General features: G+C 36.9%; 2 protein-coding genes across 4 annotated transcripts in view; both read right to left on the bottom strand.

The window, feature by feature from the left end:
• LOC126474009 (broad-complex core protein) overlaps window positions 1-17424 on the bottom strand; it is a 163929-nt gene that overhangs the window by 30730 nt on the left and 115775 nt on the right. Inside the window, exon 6 of one of the 3 annotated variants that reach the window (XM_050101404.1) lies at window positions 9484-10195. The exons of the other annotated variants lie outside the window; for them this stretch is intronic. Coding sequence (XP_049957361.1) covers window positions 9900-10195 — 296 coding nt within the window. The 3' untranslated portion in view covers window positions 9484-9899. Of the gene's footprint in view, window positions 1-9483; window positions 10196-17424 lie in introns of those variants that run through there. 3 annotated transcript variants of the gene reach the window in all.
• Window positions 12475-12885, bottom strand: LOC126474010 (broad-complex core protein isoforms 1/2/3/4/5-like). The gene has a single exon (XM_050101410.1). The coding sequence runs from the start codon at window positions 12751-12753 to the stop codon at window positions 12487-12489; it is 267 nt and encodes an 88-aa protein (XP_049957367.1). The 5' UTR covers window positions 12754-12885; the 3' UTR covers window positions 12475-12486.

Raw genomic sequence — 17424 nt, 5'->3', positions numbered from 1 at the left:
AAGGACATTCAGTCCAATTTCCACAACTTCATCTTATATCCACATGTGTTGTTCCTTGTCACTGATTCATTTGTGAAAGAAGTGTAGAAGTTGTGGTCCAGTGGAGGGCCAATTTTGGCGGTGTTAAAAGGGCACATGTCCATTTAACACAGGTTGAATCAGCCACGGGATGGGGCACAACAAACTCTTCTTTCACAAATGAAACTCTGTCTAGGTTGGAAATATGACCGAGTCAAAGCTGAAAATAACTGGATTGAACAGCATTATCTCCTGGATATGGTCACTTATCTGCACACAGAACTTCAACTAGCAGTATCTATCTAATATAAATATATGTTTATTCCAGCTCACAGCAGCATATGCATGCATTGTTTTTGGTCCCCAAGAGGATAACAGCCTCCATATTTGCCTGCTTTGGCCCTGGCAGACTACACGTTCATCCATTAACACAAAATACCTTTAAGAGCATGCATATCGAGAGCGTCGAATAAATCAATTGAATGTCATGACAATTCTGAACAGCATTCCAGTCAAAGATTTTGCCATGGCGTTTCAAAGACTCTACAAATGGTGCTGCAACTGTGTGGCAAGTTCAAAATTAATATGATTTTCTTTTTAAAGATCACATTGTATTTTATTTCGAGGTATTCCTGGAACTTACTGAACCTATGGTGTATGTAAATACTGATTTCTGGACAATACACCAAATAGTACTTTACCGGAATGTAGAAAGTAAATGAATTCACATTACTATAAAAAGAGACAGAATGTCTGTATGTGCCACTTGTCACTCATCTGTAAAGTGAGCACTTCACTTTCGTAACTTTGGCTTGTTAATTCTACAGCACACATTACATGTCATCTTCCTAGGCAACTGTGTTAAAGTTCTGATTGAAATATGAATTAGCATCTGAAATATCGACAAATGTTTCCACAAATTCTGATTTTTACTGGAGAATTGGTTCTATTCTGAGTACAGTTTAATTTTAGTTACTGTTACCAGTAGTAACTGCTTGGTGCAGATTATGTAGCCCAGTGAGAATCTCCTGAAACTGTATTTCAACTGGGAAAATCTTTGTTCTGCAGATATAAATTGGAGCCAAGAACGCGAAGCCCTGTCAATGTATGTACTTTCTTTCCAATGTCTTCATTGTCTATATGAACATTACACACATGTTGATGTTAGCAATCATACAGTGTGCATTAACAGTTTCTCTTTTATGTTAGTGGCTTTTTCTGTTGCTTCTTGGAGGAACAATTCCATATCTGCAAGTGTTTTATAGTCAGGCTAAATGATTTAATTTTTATGAGACCAAGTGTATGGTATGAACCCATTTTATATATGAGAATTAGTTTGTATAGGACTGAAGTGTACTTCCTATATCAACAATTTATCTTCTCTCTCTCTCTCTCTCTCTCTCTCTCTCTCTCTCTCACACACACACACACACACACACACACATGTGCACACGTAAATGTATAGATAATGGGAAGTTGACAATAAAATAATGGAACATAGCTACAATAAATGGAAAATCCAGGATGGAATGTAACAGTATTAGGAAAAGGGTAGTAGCTACTCATCATATAGCGGAGATGCTGAGTCACAAACAGGCACAACAAAAAAACTGTTACTTTCCGAGAGTCTTTATGTTGTGCCTATTTCTGATTTGTGACTCAGCATCTCCACTATATGATGAGTAGCAAGTATCCTTTTCACAATATTGTCAAATGTATAGATACTTGCATTTGAAGGTATATGAAAATTGTATGTATAAACTGAACATGGATACACTAAAATGAAATGTAAAGACTATGGACATGGGTCTGCCATGTGAAACACTTCTGTTGCTTAAGTCGTAAACATCTATGGTGCAAACTTAATTTCTTCTGAAACATGCATATTGTCTTGCTCTTTCTTTAAGTGCAAATTTGTGTACAAGGAACTGCTCTGAATTAGCTAACTGCCTTTTATATTCCTCAAGTAAAGAGACAATGAAGCAACAACAAACATCTCATGTTACTCCTTGTATTTGTTAATGGTAGCCTTAAAGCAGACCTCGTAAATTATTTTTCTCAACAGTTTGAACATCCCAACTTAAATACTATTTCATGCCTCAACTGACAGTCCTGAATTTTTCATTATAAATGAGGCACAGCAGAATCTTTCCCTTAATCGAATTTTGAAAGTGAAATTGTCGATGTTTGATATAGTCTCTACATGCAATACCTATTACGCATAATAGTAACAATAATTGGTTTCTTTTCCACCTTTTAATCAATTTCTTTCATCTCTATTACAGAACTAGAGAGTACAGAAAAATGTGGGCAGTGTAACAACAGTAAGCAGCTGAATATATATTTTCAAAGATCAGGAAGTGTTTCCTTATCATCAGTGCTTGGTGGTATAACTGACACTATACAAATTGGAGAAATCTTCAAAGTTCACAGCAATCCTCATGTGTTACTGGTACTGCTACAATTCTGTGTTATGTTGCAACCAATATATTACTCTGCTCCTGTTAAGTGCAAGCCATTTAACACAGCTACCTCATATGTTCTCGTGTAAAGGAAAGAGAGAGAGAGAGAGAGAGAGAGAGAGAGAGAGAGAGAGAGAGAGAGTACTGTGCTAGCTGGGACAGTAACTCAGTCAATGTTAAGATTTTCAAGAGATATGTTCTGCATGGGGAAAAATGGGGGAAAGTTTAAGAAATAATTAGGAATGAATAATGCAGTGCAATGCAGAGATACAAATTTGTGTCATAACATCAGTATTCCGCTAAAAAAAAAAGAAAAAAGTTAAAACTCTGAAATTCCACCAGGCAGAGAAAGGAAGAGAGGAGGGAGAAAAAGATGGGAGAAAAAAAAATACACTCACGAAAGAGTGTAGGTGATTATATAATTGATGGCAATGGAACAGACTAACGAAAACTTGTGTCCAAGAGTGCCAGAATCATACTGTAAAAGTCGAAATTCCACAAGAATTCGAAATCTTGAAGTTGGGAGTAGGCAAAAAGTTTAATGCTGAAATTACCACCTAGGAAACTATCATGTTCTTCAACAGAATTAATTCATACGTACATATCGTATTTCAAGATCAATGAATTTTGGTCTGAGATTTGATATGCCCATGAAAGTTTTGTTTCATATGTATTCGTTGAGTGAAAACAACAGGCTCACAAGCACTTACCTTCACACGGCGACAAGTACTGCCACTGACACATTTGAAAGTTAAAAAACCCACACTTAGCTTTAGGAATCATTTGTTCCTTCTTCTAAGAGTAAAGTTAGATGTAGTTATTTCTCTACTTTTAAATGCATCTTTCATCAGTACGAACTTTTGGCTCCTAAAGGCCCCCTTATAACTTTATTATTTATGCATCAAATGAATTTTCCTTTAGAAACTATACAGTTTTGTACCATTCTCCATTTCAAAATAAGGCACAATACTGTCTCACTGCCATGAATGCACGTCACCTGATTGGACTATATGTCACAAACATCAATGGCAAATTAAGTTATTCCTCTCGTCACACAATAATAGTCATACCAGTCTATTTAAATGTGAATTTGCATCATGGACATAATCTTCATAAATGTCACATCTGAAATGAATCTCTAGTTCCAACACTGTTTACAGTAACCTCCTTGCCCAACAATCTACACTGCTGACACACACACACACACACACACACACACACACACACACACCTCTTCAATTTGCAGTTTCTGTTTCTGCTACATGCTGTAGACTGTTCACTGCGAGACTATTGTCAGCTACAGGAGATCTTTGCACACTATCATTTGTCTACATTTTAGACTAGTATGCTTCTCATGAAACGTTCAAAAGAAATGATTCAGTGAACACAAAGAGAGTGTCTTCGTAACACCCAAGTATGTTGTTACCAATTGCCATCAACACTTGTATGGAGACTGAAATTGTGCTTTTTGTTATGTAACCCAGTGCAATGTGCTTCTCTTTCTGTAGCATATGTCTTTATTTTTTAATTTTATATTTTTGTGTCTTGCAGAAACCCTCCAAATTATTTACCATGTTCTCTTAAGTAATTAAAGAAGCTTTTTTAGGAAGTATTATCTGCCGTAGTCAGATTTCCATTTGTACTAACTTCCAGTATACCTGCCATAATTTTGAGCTCAGAATAACCAATTTTGAGCTTGAAGTGGCTGTTTGGTTTGTGTAACATTTTCATAATTCTTGAAATGTTATATTCTCCTATTCTCTTCCGTCAATGTGGGTAGACGTGACAGAAATAACACCAGTTTGTAGCAGTCAAAGCTGACTCCCTCATAGGTAATTAATTTAGGACCTACTAAACACATGTGGCAGCATTGCATCATAATTCCTTTACAGAGACTGATTTAATGTGCAGCCCATAGGTACAATGTTGAGAAGGTTTAAGAGGTGACAGTTTTTAGTACATACAATAAAGAAACACAAAGCCTCATATTCCCCCCCCCCCTCTCTCTCTCTCTCTCTCTCTCTCTCTCTCTCTCTCTCTCTGTGTGTGTGTGTGTGTGTGTGTGTGTGTGTGTGTGTGTGTGTGTAGTAATTGTCAGGTCTATTATAATGTGAAAATTATCCTACAGTTCCTAACACAATTACAATACCTCTTTCCCTACCTGCCATGAGCTAGTAACAATGTTTTTATAGATGTTCAATACGGAAGTCCATTAGAAAACTGCTTTATATATCTTTACCGAATTCAAGTTTTAGAGCTGACCTGCTGACAAAATAATTACCAAAAAATCATCATCTTAAACATCAAATACACAACAGAAACCATATGCAGATCTATGTGCAAAATAGCACGATGAATACAGAACAATGATTTTTATACAAGAGATGCAGACGGGCACAACAAAAGAGACAACTGCGCATTTGAGCTTTTGAGCAAAAGGTCTTCTTCAAAAGCAGAAACACACACATTTACACAAGCATAACTCACAAATAAATGACCACTGTCTCTGGCCACTGCATACAGCAACACCGCCTGACAGGAGAAGCAATCTGTGGGTGGTGGGAGTAAGGAGGAATCTGCAGAGGGGAAGGAGAGGGATAGCAAAGTAGGGGTGGGCAAAGGTATAATACTGCTTGTGGGAGCATGCAGGGAAACGGTGATGAGTGGGTAGGCCTGCTAGGTGCAGACTGACATCTGATGTAGGGAGACCAGGGTGGGAGAGGGAGCGGGGGGGAGGGGCAGAGGAGGGAAAAAAAAGACTAGTAGATATGGTGGTGAAATAGAAGGCTGTGTAACGCTGGAGTGAGAGGAGGGAAGGGGATAGGTAAGTGAAGGTCAGGGGATAGGTAAGTGAAGGTCAGGGGCTAGTGAGAGCTGAGAACAGGGGTGGGGTGCAGGGGGAGGATGTTATGGGAACGGTAAGATATTGCTGGGAAACTGGTCGCTCAGAGCTCAAAATGAAGGCAGGCATACTGGGAGCACGTAGGAGTGAAAATTGGACTACTTCCTAAAAGGCTTCTTTGGTTACTTGACAGAGGATGGCAAATCATTTGGAGGATTCTTCTTTGTTGTGCTTCTCTGCATCTTAACACCTCTTCTATAAAGTCACTAGTAACCCAGCCTTTTCGTATTATTATTATTATTCCATCCTGGATATTGAGGGCAGAGGGAGTAGCAACACTGAGGAAAGCAGGATGAGATTCAGAAAAAGAAATAAGTTTATGCTCATGTCTCTGAACTTCATGACATCCCTATGAGTGATACTTGGAAAGTATGGCATGAGAAGAAGCCACAGGGATGGTTCTGTCCTTTTCTGTGTAAAACACTCACTCAGCTAGGGACTCTGAATTCATAATAAACTTGTATGTTTAGATGCTGATTTTCTATGTGTGCAAAACTAAGAACTGTTTTCACTTCTCACCATTAATGAAGCAGTAGGTTCAGAAGTTGATTTACATGTAGTCTCAGGAGCTCCCAGAGCTAACAACTCTTTGGAATACGGTACACAGGTCATATCTCATCCTTTGATATTATCCATGTCAGTAACACACCAAAGAACTTCTCTGACAGGACTACCATTTCTGAATATTTATTTAAATTGCGTTATCATCCTACTTACTTTACTTGTCAGTTACCTCTACAACTGGTCAGACCCTTTGTGGACACTCAACCTCTAATGAACTTGTCGTCACCACAATGTTAAACTCTCCCCTTAACCTCTTTGTTAGCTTTATAGCCCATATCCCTGTAGCTGCTGTTAATGTAAAACTTGCCCTGTGAATTGTTCAACAACTAACTATTCAACCGGCCTTGTTACTTATAAGATCTATGTCATCAAAGGGAAGACTTGCCTCTTTTGAGGAGACACTAATAACTTTACTTACCTGTGTTATGTAATAACAAATATGCTGTAATTACATGCAATTACATCACACAGTGCTCACTTGACATCAATATACACTTAACTCAGGTTACTATTTCTAGTCTTACCACTGTCGTATCTTACCCTCATGTTAGGTTTATGATTTACATTTTGATTTGTCTTTGACATTTTGTGGTTTCTGTTCTTATGTTTTCTTTCCCACTTCTCATCCAGCACTTGCTTTATCTCCTCTCTATACAACACTGTTATTGTACATCTGGGTCATTTATGCTTCTACACCCTCTAACCCACTCATCCACTAACACACTTCCATATCCCTGTCTTGTTGACGGCCTTCTCTGCCTTAAGCTTTCTACTGGCATGTCAATGATTTCCATCTCATTCTTTTCTGTAATGTTCACTCAAATTTGAGTTCCGCATTGACTTTACTTCAGTCCGTCCAGTTCCTGCAAAGATTTCCTTTCTTTTCTGGATGAAAGAATCCCTAGTTTCAGAGCAAGTGGTGCAGTCACCTTTTGTTCCTGTACATCATTTTGCTACCACCATACAGATAAATGTTTTACTATTCTTCTTTCAGTGATTATTTCACGCCCAAAATATTTTTATACTAATTGTCAAACTTATCTCTATTGTTTGACTCCTTATTCTAAATTGGTAAAGTCTGGAGGCTTTGAACTCCTAGTGTTTTGTGTCCAACCACAGGCAAACTTACAGATCAAATAATAACAGCACACGGTGTAGCACTGTAGGAGTCTTTGCCGTGAATGCCATGTTGTGCCTGTTTGTTTCAAAATGCTTAACCCTTCAACTACTCTGGATGTGTCCCTGTGTGCTCCGAACGTGTTTACGCGCACCACCAGTCCTTCTACCTGGTACTCTGTACCTGTCCCTGTGTGCATAGACACGTTCAAAGCTGCGCACGTAACACGTCCAGAGCAGTTAAAGGGTTAATGAAGCATTCAGGCTTCATCACAAGAGTTACCCATGACTCCTCTGAGAATTGTTATAATATGGAGTTAAGTGAGGAAAATAAATTAAAGGTGCTGCTGAATGCTATTTCTGAAAAACAATATAAAATTTATAACACTGAAGTTTAAGTTTTGAAAATGAACATGTCAATAAGACACTTTCATGAGGTATCTGAGCATTTTTTACTTCTTAATGTCATTTAAGCATTGGTACTGCATGGTACAAAACACAATACACATGTGCAATCCAACATTGTACAAAGAAGGCAGAAGATGTTCCCTCTGCAGAAATCTGTATGCTGGGTGAAGCCTGATTCTGTGACTTCCTGTACCCCTCTCTGTAAGCAACAGGGGGAAGTTTGACAAATAGTAGATATTCTTGTCTTTCAGACTGCATTACTTGCCAGCTCCAGCTATTTCCTACCTATGTCCATGACTTAACAACTCAAGGTCAGAATAATACCATGGATCTGACTACACAGAGGAGAAAAACTTAAAAACAACGCTAATGTATATACAGGGATAAAGGTAAGATCATTTACTGTAAAGCAACAGAAGTTTGCATTATTTATTCTGCAACTGGTTTATTGGCTACTGCTTCCTAAATTGTCTCCCTCTCCCCTTTTCCCAAAAAATAATCACACACTACAGTTCTGCAATGAATTAGTATATGGGTGCAGTTATGTGACAATGGAAGAGTATTAGGATAAGTGTCATGAGTTGTGTTGGAATTCCATTCATGGATGTTATGTTACAGTTCTCTACACACCCACACACACACACACACACACACACACACACACAAAAGGAAGTACCAAAACAAAATCTTTAGAATTTAACTGTAAGACATTACTTCCCTGAGAAAAATAATCAAACTATGAGAGATACACGAAGATTAAGACTATAAATCCTTGGATTCTATCATTTTCGGACATTTAAAACAGGAAAAAAAATTTTCAATGTTTGTTTCCCCAGAATTAAAACAATGTGCGAGCTTGAGGTACTTGGTATCTCAAAGATACAACGAGTGTAAGAAGAAAAATGTCAATCTTCAATAATGAAAAAGACAATTCCAGACTATTGTGATCACCCATTTTCTCCCATGTAACAAAACACAGTAACACACCAGAATGAGCTGTCAATGGGACACGGCTGGTGAGCAGTGAGCGACTACTGCAAATTTCCTTTGTTCTATTAAATGCCAGATTTAACTTCACATGGTTTGGGTAAGCTGTTATTCAACTTCACTATTTTTCCCTACCTGTTGCTATTTCTTCTGATTTAGAAGGATAAACAGGAATTTTTAATTCTAGCAGCTGCAAATTGATTTTTATTCTGCCTAGTAGACAGCGATCAGGTCTATATTTTGGAAACAACAGTGTAACAAAGTGAAAGAAAATAGAATAGTGGCAAGTATTTGCGTTGACTGGTGTTATCAGACATTTCATTTCATTCTGCCTATATATTACGCAATTTCTCTCTCTTTCTCCGACAGAAGAAAAACAAGAATTTAATGTGAAAATAGATCACTGTGCTGTACAGAACTACTTCAGCTGACAACCAATACAGTTCTTCAACAAAATTTACAAATTAAATACACTGTTTATTGGAGTTAAGCCACAGATAGTCTTCTCTGTAGAGTTACTGCTTTGTAGTACACACACAGGACTGTGTTTCGCTGTTACAAAAGAGAGAACTGAAATAATTATTACTCTGAAACGAGTAGCAGAAGAGTTTCTAGCAACTTTTTTCTCCACAGCATTTCATTCTAGATCTTCGCTAATCCTACTCTAGTTTTATCATTTTTTGTTGATACAGTCATATTATTACTGGAAACTGACAGCAAGGCCTCAGCAGACCAGCTATCCTATCCCCATAAAAGCACACTTATTTTGTGTGTATGTATTTTTTTAACTATTTATTTTCATTGAATTATGATGACAAATCCTATATCAATGTGAGACGTTCTCTGGATGACTAAGTCAAATAAAATCAAATGCAAGGTGCACCTTTTAGTTAGTACAATACAACAATATTGTGCCAGTGTAACACTTCAATTAACCCACAAAGCTGAGAAAGAAATATAAACAACATTGGTAGCACATTGCATGAAATTATATAAACAATATCAGAGCAATGTTTAGCAAATGAATGGAATAATATGTCACTATTACAATTATTCAAAAAAGGTACAAACTTTTCCATGTGTTATTCTGGAGAAGAAAAAGCCAAACATTGAACTTCAGAACTACAGTTGAGTGGTATGGACAAACTGAACTGAAACTAGTATACAAACATTGAAGAAAAATGAAACATGAACAGCAGAGAGAATAACGTGTATTGGTAGCGATAGTATCCTCTGAAAATGCACCTTTTATTAATTTGAAGATTTCAGACTAATGAAGTAGTTCCGTCCCTATTCTACATTACATCAACAACCTAAAAAAGTTTGGAAAATCATGAAGTGAACAACACTCATTAAACGAACAATAGCCAGTCTGCATGTAAATCAACGCCACTTCAGTTGGGTGTATGGGAATTCAAATGAAAAGTGACAGTCCATAGTTTTTAGAAGTCAAATTTCTCCTGCAGAGCTTCACTGTCAGACTCCTTAACATCATCACTTCTAGATGCTGAAGACGAATAAGTTTTCTCTTGTGAATCTGGTGGTTTGCGTACCCTGTGGTAGATGCTCTTGTGGTTGCGCAGACTGTTTAGAGTACTGTACACTTTATTGCAAATGTTGCACACGGGGACCTTAGTTGGGTGAGTATGAACATTCTGAACGTGCCGCCGCAGCCTCTGAAGAGAGGTCAGAGTTTTTCCACATGGCTCGCAACGATACTCCTCCCCAGCCACAACACCTGACAAGACAGAGACCTCCAATTAGGGACCTGGGCTCACCAGTTTAAGCAAATTAACTTATGGTAAACATACAACACAAAAATAAATGGGATTATCTTTGAACAAAGTTTAAGATACAGGACAGGATAAATTCACATCTCTGACAAAGGGTATTTTGACCCACTATACGCCAAAAGAACAAATAAGAAAAAAATAGCTGCAGTCCTGTGGGAAAATTTGGGACAAACACCACAAGCAGTAACTAACTCAGGTACTGGGTACATAAACTGAATTAGTTACACGAATTAATAGGTTACTCGTGCTTGTATGTGGAATATCACCTTTCACAATAATTTTTTAAAAATCTTATTAGAAACTGCCTGACAGTAAGAGTGAAGGACAGGTCAAGAAAACCAGAAATGTTTTCCAGACTCCAAGAAAACCACAATTGTGTTCCAGACTTCAAGAAAGTCATAAGTGTGTTCGGTGTGACATGAGGAGCTGTTTGATGTCAGGCTTGTTACACTAGACAAGTGCGTAAATCAGAAAAATTTGACTTTCTACAAACTAGTGGTGTTTATGGTTTACACAAAAGTATTTGTTCATTTCTCTGTCTCTGAATGAAAGTAAGTGCATAATAAATACAAAACTGATACTACATTAAACCCACACTAGTACAAAATACACACATGTGCCCCCACCTCTCTCTCTCTCTCTCTCTCTCTCTCTCTCTCTCTCTCTCTCTCATGTAAGTGTGACTTTGTTGTTTGAGAACTCCTTAAAATTGTGTATTGATTGCTTTTGGTATAAATTTTATAGTTTCACCAGACTGTCGTCATCAGAGATGACAGTCTGGCGAAACATGAATTTCCAATTGATGTGGATATATAAATTGTGATATAACCAGTTCTTTCACTGGATAAGCACACCGTTATTGTTGACCTCTACCATGATTTTCTGTCTTTCAGAATCCTGTTACAGCAGCTACCCACAATTTTTGAGGTTGTGTAGGAAAACCATATTCTCAAAGTTGTGTGGTAATTGACTGGTCACAAAAACTGCCAACGGCCAGGAGAGCGGTGTGCTGACCACATGCCCCTCTGTATCCGCATCCAGTGATGTCTACGGGCTGAGGATGACATAGTGGCCGGTTGGTACCATTGGGCCTTCAAGGTCTGTTCAGATGGTGTGTGTTAATTCCATTTCACTTGAATTCAAGTCCAACATCCTTCCAACAGAAGTTCTTCATTCAGCCACACTTAGCTCTCAAGAATGGCTCCTTGTGTAATTAGCATTCCCAAAATGCTTTCATGATATAATGGCAACTCATCTGCTTTCATGTAAGTGATTTTCTTAGTAAATTTTCAAGCATTGATATGCTATAGCTGAGAAATTGCCCTTCCCTTATTTTATATATTGCTTCATTCAGGAATTTCCATTATTGTTATCATTTGCTAGATATTATAGCATCTAGTAAAGCATATTAAGTATTATTGTGTCCAAATTTTACCAGTTGCTGCAAAGGCTGATTTCTGTACGACAGAGCTTCTAAGAAATTATTTGTCCAATGGCTGTAACTGCAGAATTCTCATAATCAATGGAAAATTTAATAATTACTAGGTAACATTAATATACATTGAAGTCTTGCGACAAAAAAGTCATGCCATTACCTACACATATTTTATGGATCAAAGAAGAGATAAACCAAAAACACAATTCAATTCTTTTTTATGCAATTATCCTTCACGGTAAAGTTTCCACATTAGGATTTATGTCTCTCTCAAGAAGAATTTTCATGAAGTATGTCCATTGCCATTGGTAAGTAGACATCTATGCCTTTTGCTACAGGGCACCCATAAATTACCATCATACTTTTCATACTAAGGTTTCTCTTTAGCGTGTAATAAGCCTGTCAACCATCTCAATTAGTAATATGAATCAAATGCACTGATATGGAATGAGTGGATTGGTGATGATAAAATCAAAGAAGATGCAATGACGTGAAATGGCCTCAGAGTATACTGTTCTGATTTAGTGACCCTGTAAGGGAATGAAGATGTTGTGGCAATTGAAAATTGGTCCCATAGTGGGACCTCTTCCTTATTGCAAGCAGTCTCAATAAGCTGTAGCAATAGAAAATAATGATCCTGTTAAATGAAATAATTGAGTTAAAAGATAGGAAAATCCTCTAATTTGTTATCTATTAGCCAGCTATCAGTTAACACTTATCATACTCAGTCATCTGACACCAAATGTTAAGATACCAGTACATGAGATGTTGCTATTACATAAGTTTAGAAGTGTCTTTGGACTACAACCCCTTATCATTCGGATGATATTTGCACAAATGCACAACAAGGCTGTTTTTTGTCCGATAATGTTTTCTACATATCTTGCACCAAAACTGTTCAGTCTGCACCCGGTGGAGATCGAGGATGTGCCTCTTGAGTGTAACAGAGCTGCGCAGCTTTTTGCCACATTCAGGACAAACAAAACCACGTTCAGCTTCTAACAGGACTTCCCTTGCAATTATCTCTTGGTTTGGCAGCCACACTGGCAGAGAAGATTCATTTGGCATGCTGCAACCTACACAACGCACCAAAACAGAACACTAGTTAGGTACTGAAGACTCCCCCACCCCCATATAAACCAACATGTCACAATGCACAATGGCCCATACAATCCACACAGGAAAAACAATGACACATCATGAAGGCGAAGACAATACTAAACACTTGTGAGGAAATCGCATTGTGGGTCACTGTCATTTATGCTCATAAATAATACTGACTTTGAAATAATGCATGATCACCAACTTTAACGAATGCACAGGTGCACAGATGATTGTGTGTGTGTGTGTGTGTGTGTGTGTGTGTGTGTGTGTGTGTGTGTGTGAGAGAGAGAGAGAGAGAGAGAGAGAGGGGGGGGGGGGGGGGTTATGGAAGTGAAGAAAATCATGTTAAAGTCAAAATATAACATTCATATGGATTGGTGGTTGAAAGGGTGTCAATATTAACAGTAACATTAAGAAGAAAAAATGAAGCTTACAAGAAAGATATGAAGACCTGAAAAATCAAGTTTCAGCAGGTCTGGCATAAAACAATTCTAACCACATTAGGTGCAGTGCTGGAATATATAGAAAAGACGCTTAAAAGAAGTGGCATCAATGAAAATCCACCTGCCAACTACAAAAAATCATTTTGCTTGAATCTGCAGACATTTTTTGTTGATATATCACAAATTCCAGTCCCTTGGCAAGTGTCCAACAGATGACAGAATGTGAAATCCAGCATAATTATCTCATCTGCTGTGTTTACTGTTGTCTTTTACATTAACAAATAATAACTACAGATGAAGTTATAATTCAAATGTTCACATCCTTCCTTATCATCATATTTAAAGCACTTTGTTTTTTTTTATGATCTCATTCAGGATTCTGTACTTTTAAATTCTTGGAAAGGATATAAGCAAAGACTGCAAAAAAACAGACACAAAATAACAGATGAAACTTTTGTTATAGTGCTTAATCCCGTCAATATTACATTGAGAATGCAGTTTAGTAAGTGTGCCACATGGAAATTGTAGTTTTTTCAGAATTTACATTTATTTGTGGATATAATTTTAAAAAAGCAGCTGCTTCTGTGATTTTGGTAGAGATTCATTTTCTGCATGCGTGAAACCTTCCGCATGCGTGCAACCTGACACTAACAGACACTCCCATTTACCTGGATGAATCAATGAGTAAATCACAGATTCATAAATATGTCTCAAAATTCAATAGAGGACAAAATGTACAGTAATGTGAATGACTGTAGAATTCTTGGCAAGTATTGATATGATAATTAGAAAATATATTTCTACCAATGATGATCTGTGAAATTATTCCCTGGAGGGGGGGTGGGGGTGGGGTGGGGTGGGGGGGGAGAAGAAGATCTGTCAAATACGGTTAAAATTTCAGCAATAAATGAAAGCACTGGCTGGAATAATAATAATAATAATAATAACAGAGGGAAACTAACTGCATATACCTATAATATGTGTGTGTGTGTGTGGTGGTAGTGGTGGTGGTGGGGGGGTTTGTATCTTTATATCTGAATTTATCTTCCAGGTGTAGCCAAAGCAACATGGACACACCTGTACGTAGGTTTTGCCATCCTGAGAGACTACAGCTCTTTGAATGATGAAACTATACTGGCAAATGACACCGTTTCCAAAACACAGTAAAAGTAATGAAGAATGTGCACAGTTGCACCAATTATAAAATTGTATCAAAGCTATTTTATTTTTCAATAGTGGTATACCTCTAATTTTGTTCATTTCAAGATACTGGGGTTTAAACATAACTGAGTGATGACAATATAAATAAACAGAAATCCTTACAACAAGCGATGAACTGCAATATTTCAATATCTCAGTCAGAGAATAGTAATCACTCAATTATGTTTAAGCTTAGAATTTCAAATTTCAATGATATCCACCAGCCAATGCCATGTCAACTATCATCAACACTATTCACTAAGCATTCACTGCACAACAGGGTTTCATACCATAAGCATCCATAGTATATATCATGTCACTATTTTCCAAAGTAAGAACCTAAAATTTATGTGTCTGGGTTTTAAAACAGTAATAGGGCACTACATTTCAAAACATCGGGTTCCTTCCACATGACAACTTTTAAAAAATCTTTTCAAATAGCTTTAATTACCACCTGCAAAAGTAGAAAAATACTAATTCAAAATAACAGCTAGCAATATTCTAGGAAACAGAATTAAATTGTTTTAGATCAAACACAAAATAAAGGGTTGTGATGAGTGACTTGAGACTCCAGATAAGGGACTCAATTAATTGAACACAATGTCATGCACTTTGCAGGTACAAAGGACCTATCTTCCACTGGTGCGGAAAACTTGTGCTAATGTCACAATATAGTTAGTAATCCACTCCAGAGCTCATATTCACAGTAAATGTTGTGATGGGGAACATGTCAATATAAACAAGAGAAACTGGAATCCACTGGCAAATACGGAAAACAAGAAGTTTAAAGCCAGTTTAAAGAACAGGACAGCAGTAAATGGTAATTTGTCACAATGATAACAAAGAAAAGATAATAAAATAAGTCTGAAACAGTGCACAAATAGAAAATTGAAGAAATAAAACAAAGAACAGAGAACTTGGAATAATGGATTTTGATACGGTTTAGGTGAAAGAGGGTATTTTTGGATACAGGTAAGACTACTGTATCCTGGGAACAGTGGCAGGGGAGGAAATAAATTTAAGTAGGCACCATCTTTTGAAACAGGAGGGGGGAAAAAAAGAGTGCCTTTAGTACTGTCGCGACTGACAGTGCAACTGAAATTGGGAGGATATGAGTGGGTCTTTTGGTTACAAAAAAACAGGTAGATGGCTGGAATAAAATGAAGGAACAGTCACATAGGAAGGCTCACGTGCAGTGTCTGATTAACTGGTGTCAGAGATCAGTATATAAAAAAAATACAACAACTTGTTTCGTACCATATTCCAATCATCTGTGTGAACAACTAGTGCCAAAAAATAACTATGTCTACTCGCACATAATAATGCTTTAGCAAAAAAGAAGGCAGATTAGTGTTAACATCCTGCTGACAATGACACCATTGACAGTAAATCATGAACACAAGTCAGATATGGACAGAAAATAAACTGGCTGTGGCCTTTCAAATGCATGAACACAAGTCAGATATGGATAGAAAAGAAACTAGCTATGGCGTTTCAAATGAAACCCACTCAGTATTCACCAAAAGTTATTTGTGAAAACTACAGAAAACATAAATTTTGGCACTTCACCAATATCTTGCAAAGGAACCTCTTTACAATATATCAGTAAATATTTTCAAAGCAAGTGGTATCCCACTTTTTGTAAAATACTTATGAAAACTCATATTATGCCACCACCAGCTGCTGTGAAATTTTTTTCTTATTTCTACCAGTTTTGCCCCAAATCATCATCGGACATCTGGGATACAAAAATAAATGGAACTTCTTACAAACAGGAAAGATAAAAAGCTGTACAATCTTATAATGTCAAGTTAAGTACTTATAGGTAGTTTTCTACATACAATATTTTTGTGGATACATCATGACATGCAACAACATTCACTTAATAATTTTTATGAAATAATATATACTGCAACAGTCACTTGTTAACAACATCCACATGACATGGATAAAATTAAGAAATTAAGAATGTGATACATAAAATCTGTATATTACTCCGAAGAGCCAATGTCATTAATAACATACTCAGCTATTAAATATAAATGAATTATTACATTTCATTCATGGCAGTTTAAATAATGATCTTAGTTCTTCGACTTCTTGTTATGAGCGAGTACAGCTGTTCATGTGCTGTTAATGATAGTTCAGTTGTTTAATAGTGATTTGTTCTAACACTTTATATGTATTCAGAAGTTGGATGCACCATAGTGTTTTATTACTGACAGCACTGGTTGTTTAGAACAATGTTTGGATTTTATTTCTCAGAATCTAATGATCTGGTGGCATTTTTGACATTATATACAACGTAGCTGAATGTCACGTTGTGTGTCCAAAGAAATACAGTGACAGAAAAACTTACTTTAAACTATTTGATGTTATAAGATTGGAAAGCTTTTGTCTGTCCTATTTTTAAAAAGTTATGAGAGTTTATATATCCCAGGTGCCTGGTGAAGATTTATGATAGTTGAAACTGGTAGCAGTAATAAAGGTTTTCAACAGTAGCTGATGGTGGTACAACTGGTAAACATTTGCTTGCTGCCAGTGGTTTGCAGCCATTATTTTGTGAATGAACTAGAGGAACAGGAGCAGACATATGAATAGATTGCCGCCTTTTAACAGTTAATACAGTTTCAACTGACAGTATTATCATGTGGCCTTCTAAGAGAATAATAATGTAGCTCATTATATAAATATTCTACTATCATATCTTCGTGTTTTCCATGTAGTTACTACTCATTCACGGTCTGTAATGTAACTTACAAAGGTGAGAAAAATAGGCAGTACACGAGGTCTGATAGAAAAATTTGGAACATTCATGATTTCACGCCAGTGGTGTGTTGGAGTCAAATGCGGTTGGCATCCCTGCATATACCTGTGTTTGATGCATAACTGCTAGAAGTTTCATTGTTGTACACCTGTTAATTATTCTTCAGTGCCATATTGAGCAGAACATTGTGTCACACAGTTTGTGAATTTTGAGATGACAAAGTTA

Source organism: Schistocerca serialis, chromosome 4 (genome assembly GCF_023864345.2).
Source record: "Schistocerca serialis cubense isolate TAMUIC-IGC-003099 chromosome 4, iqSchSeri2.2, whole genome shotgun sequence".
In the NCBI taxonomy this organism is placed as follows: domain Eukaryota; kingdom Metazoa; phylum Arthropoda; class Insecta; order Orthoptera; family Acrididae; genus Schistocerca; species Schistocerca serialis.
The sequence above is the reverse complement of the archived record's forward strand: the minus strand, read 5'-3'. Positions and strand labels throughout refer to the sequence as shown.

Excerpts from the sequence above, each read along its gene's own strand:
- LOC126474010 (XM_050101410.1), bottom strand. The coding sequence starts at position 12,753 with ATGCCAAATGAATCTTCTCTGCCAGTGTGGCTGCCAAACCAAGAGATA.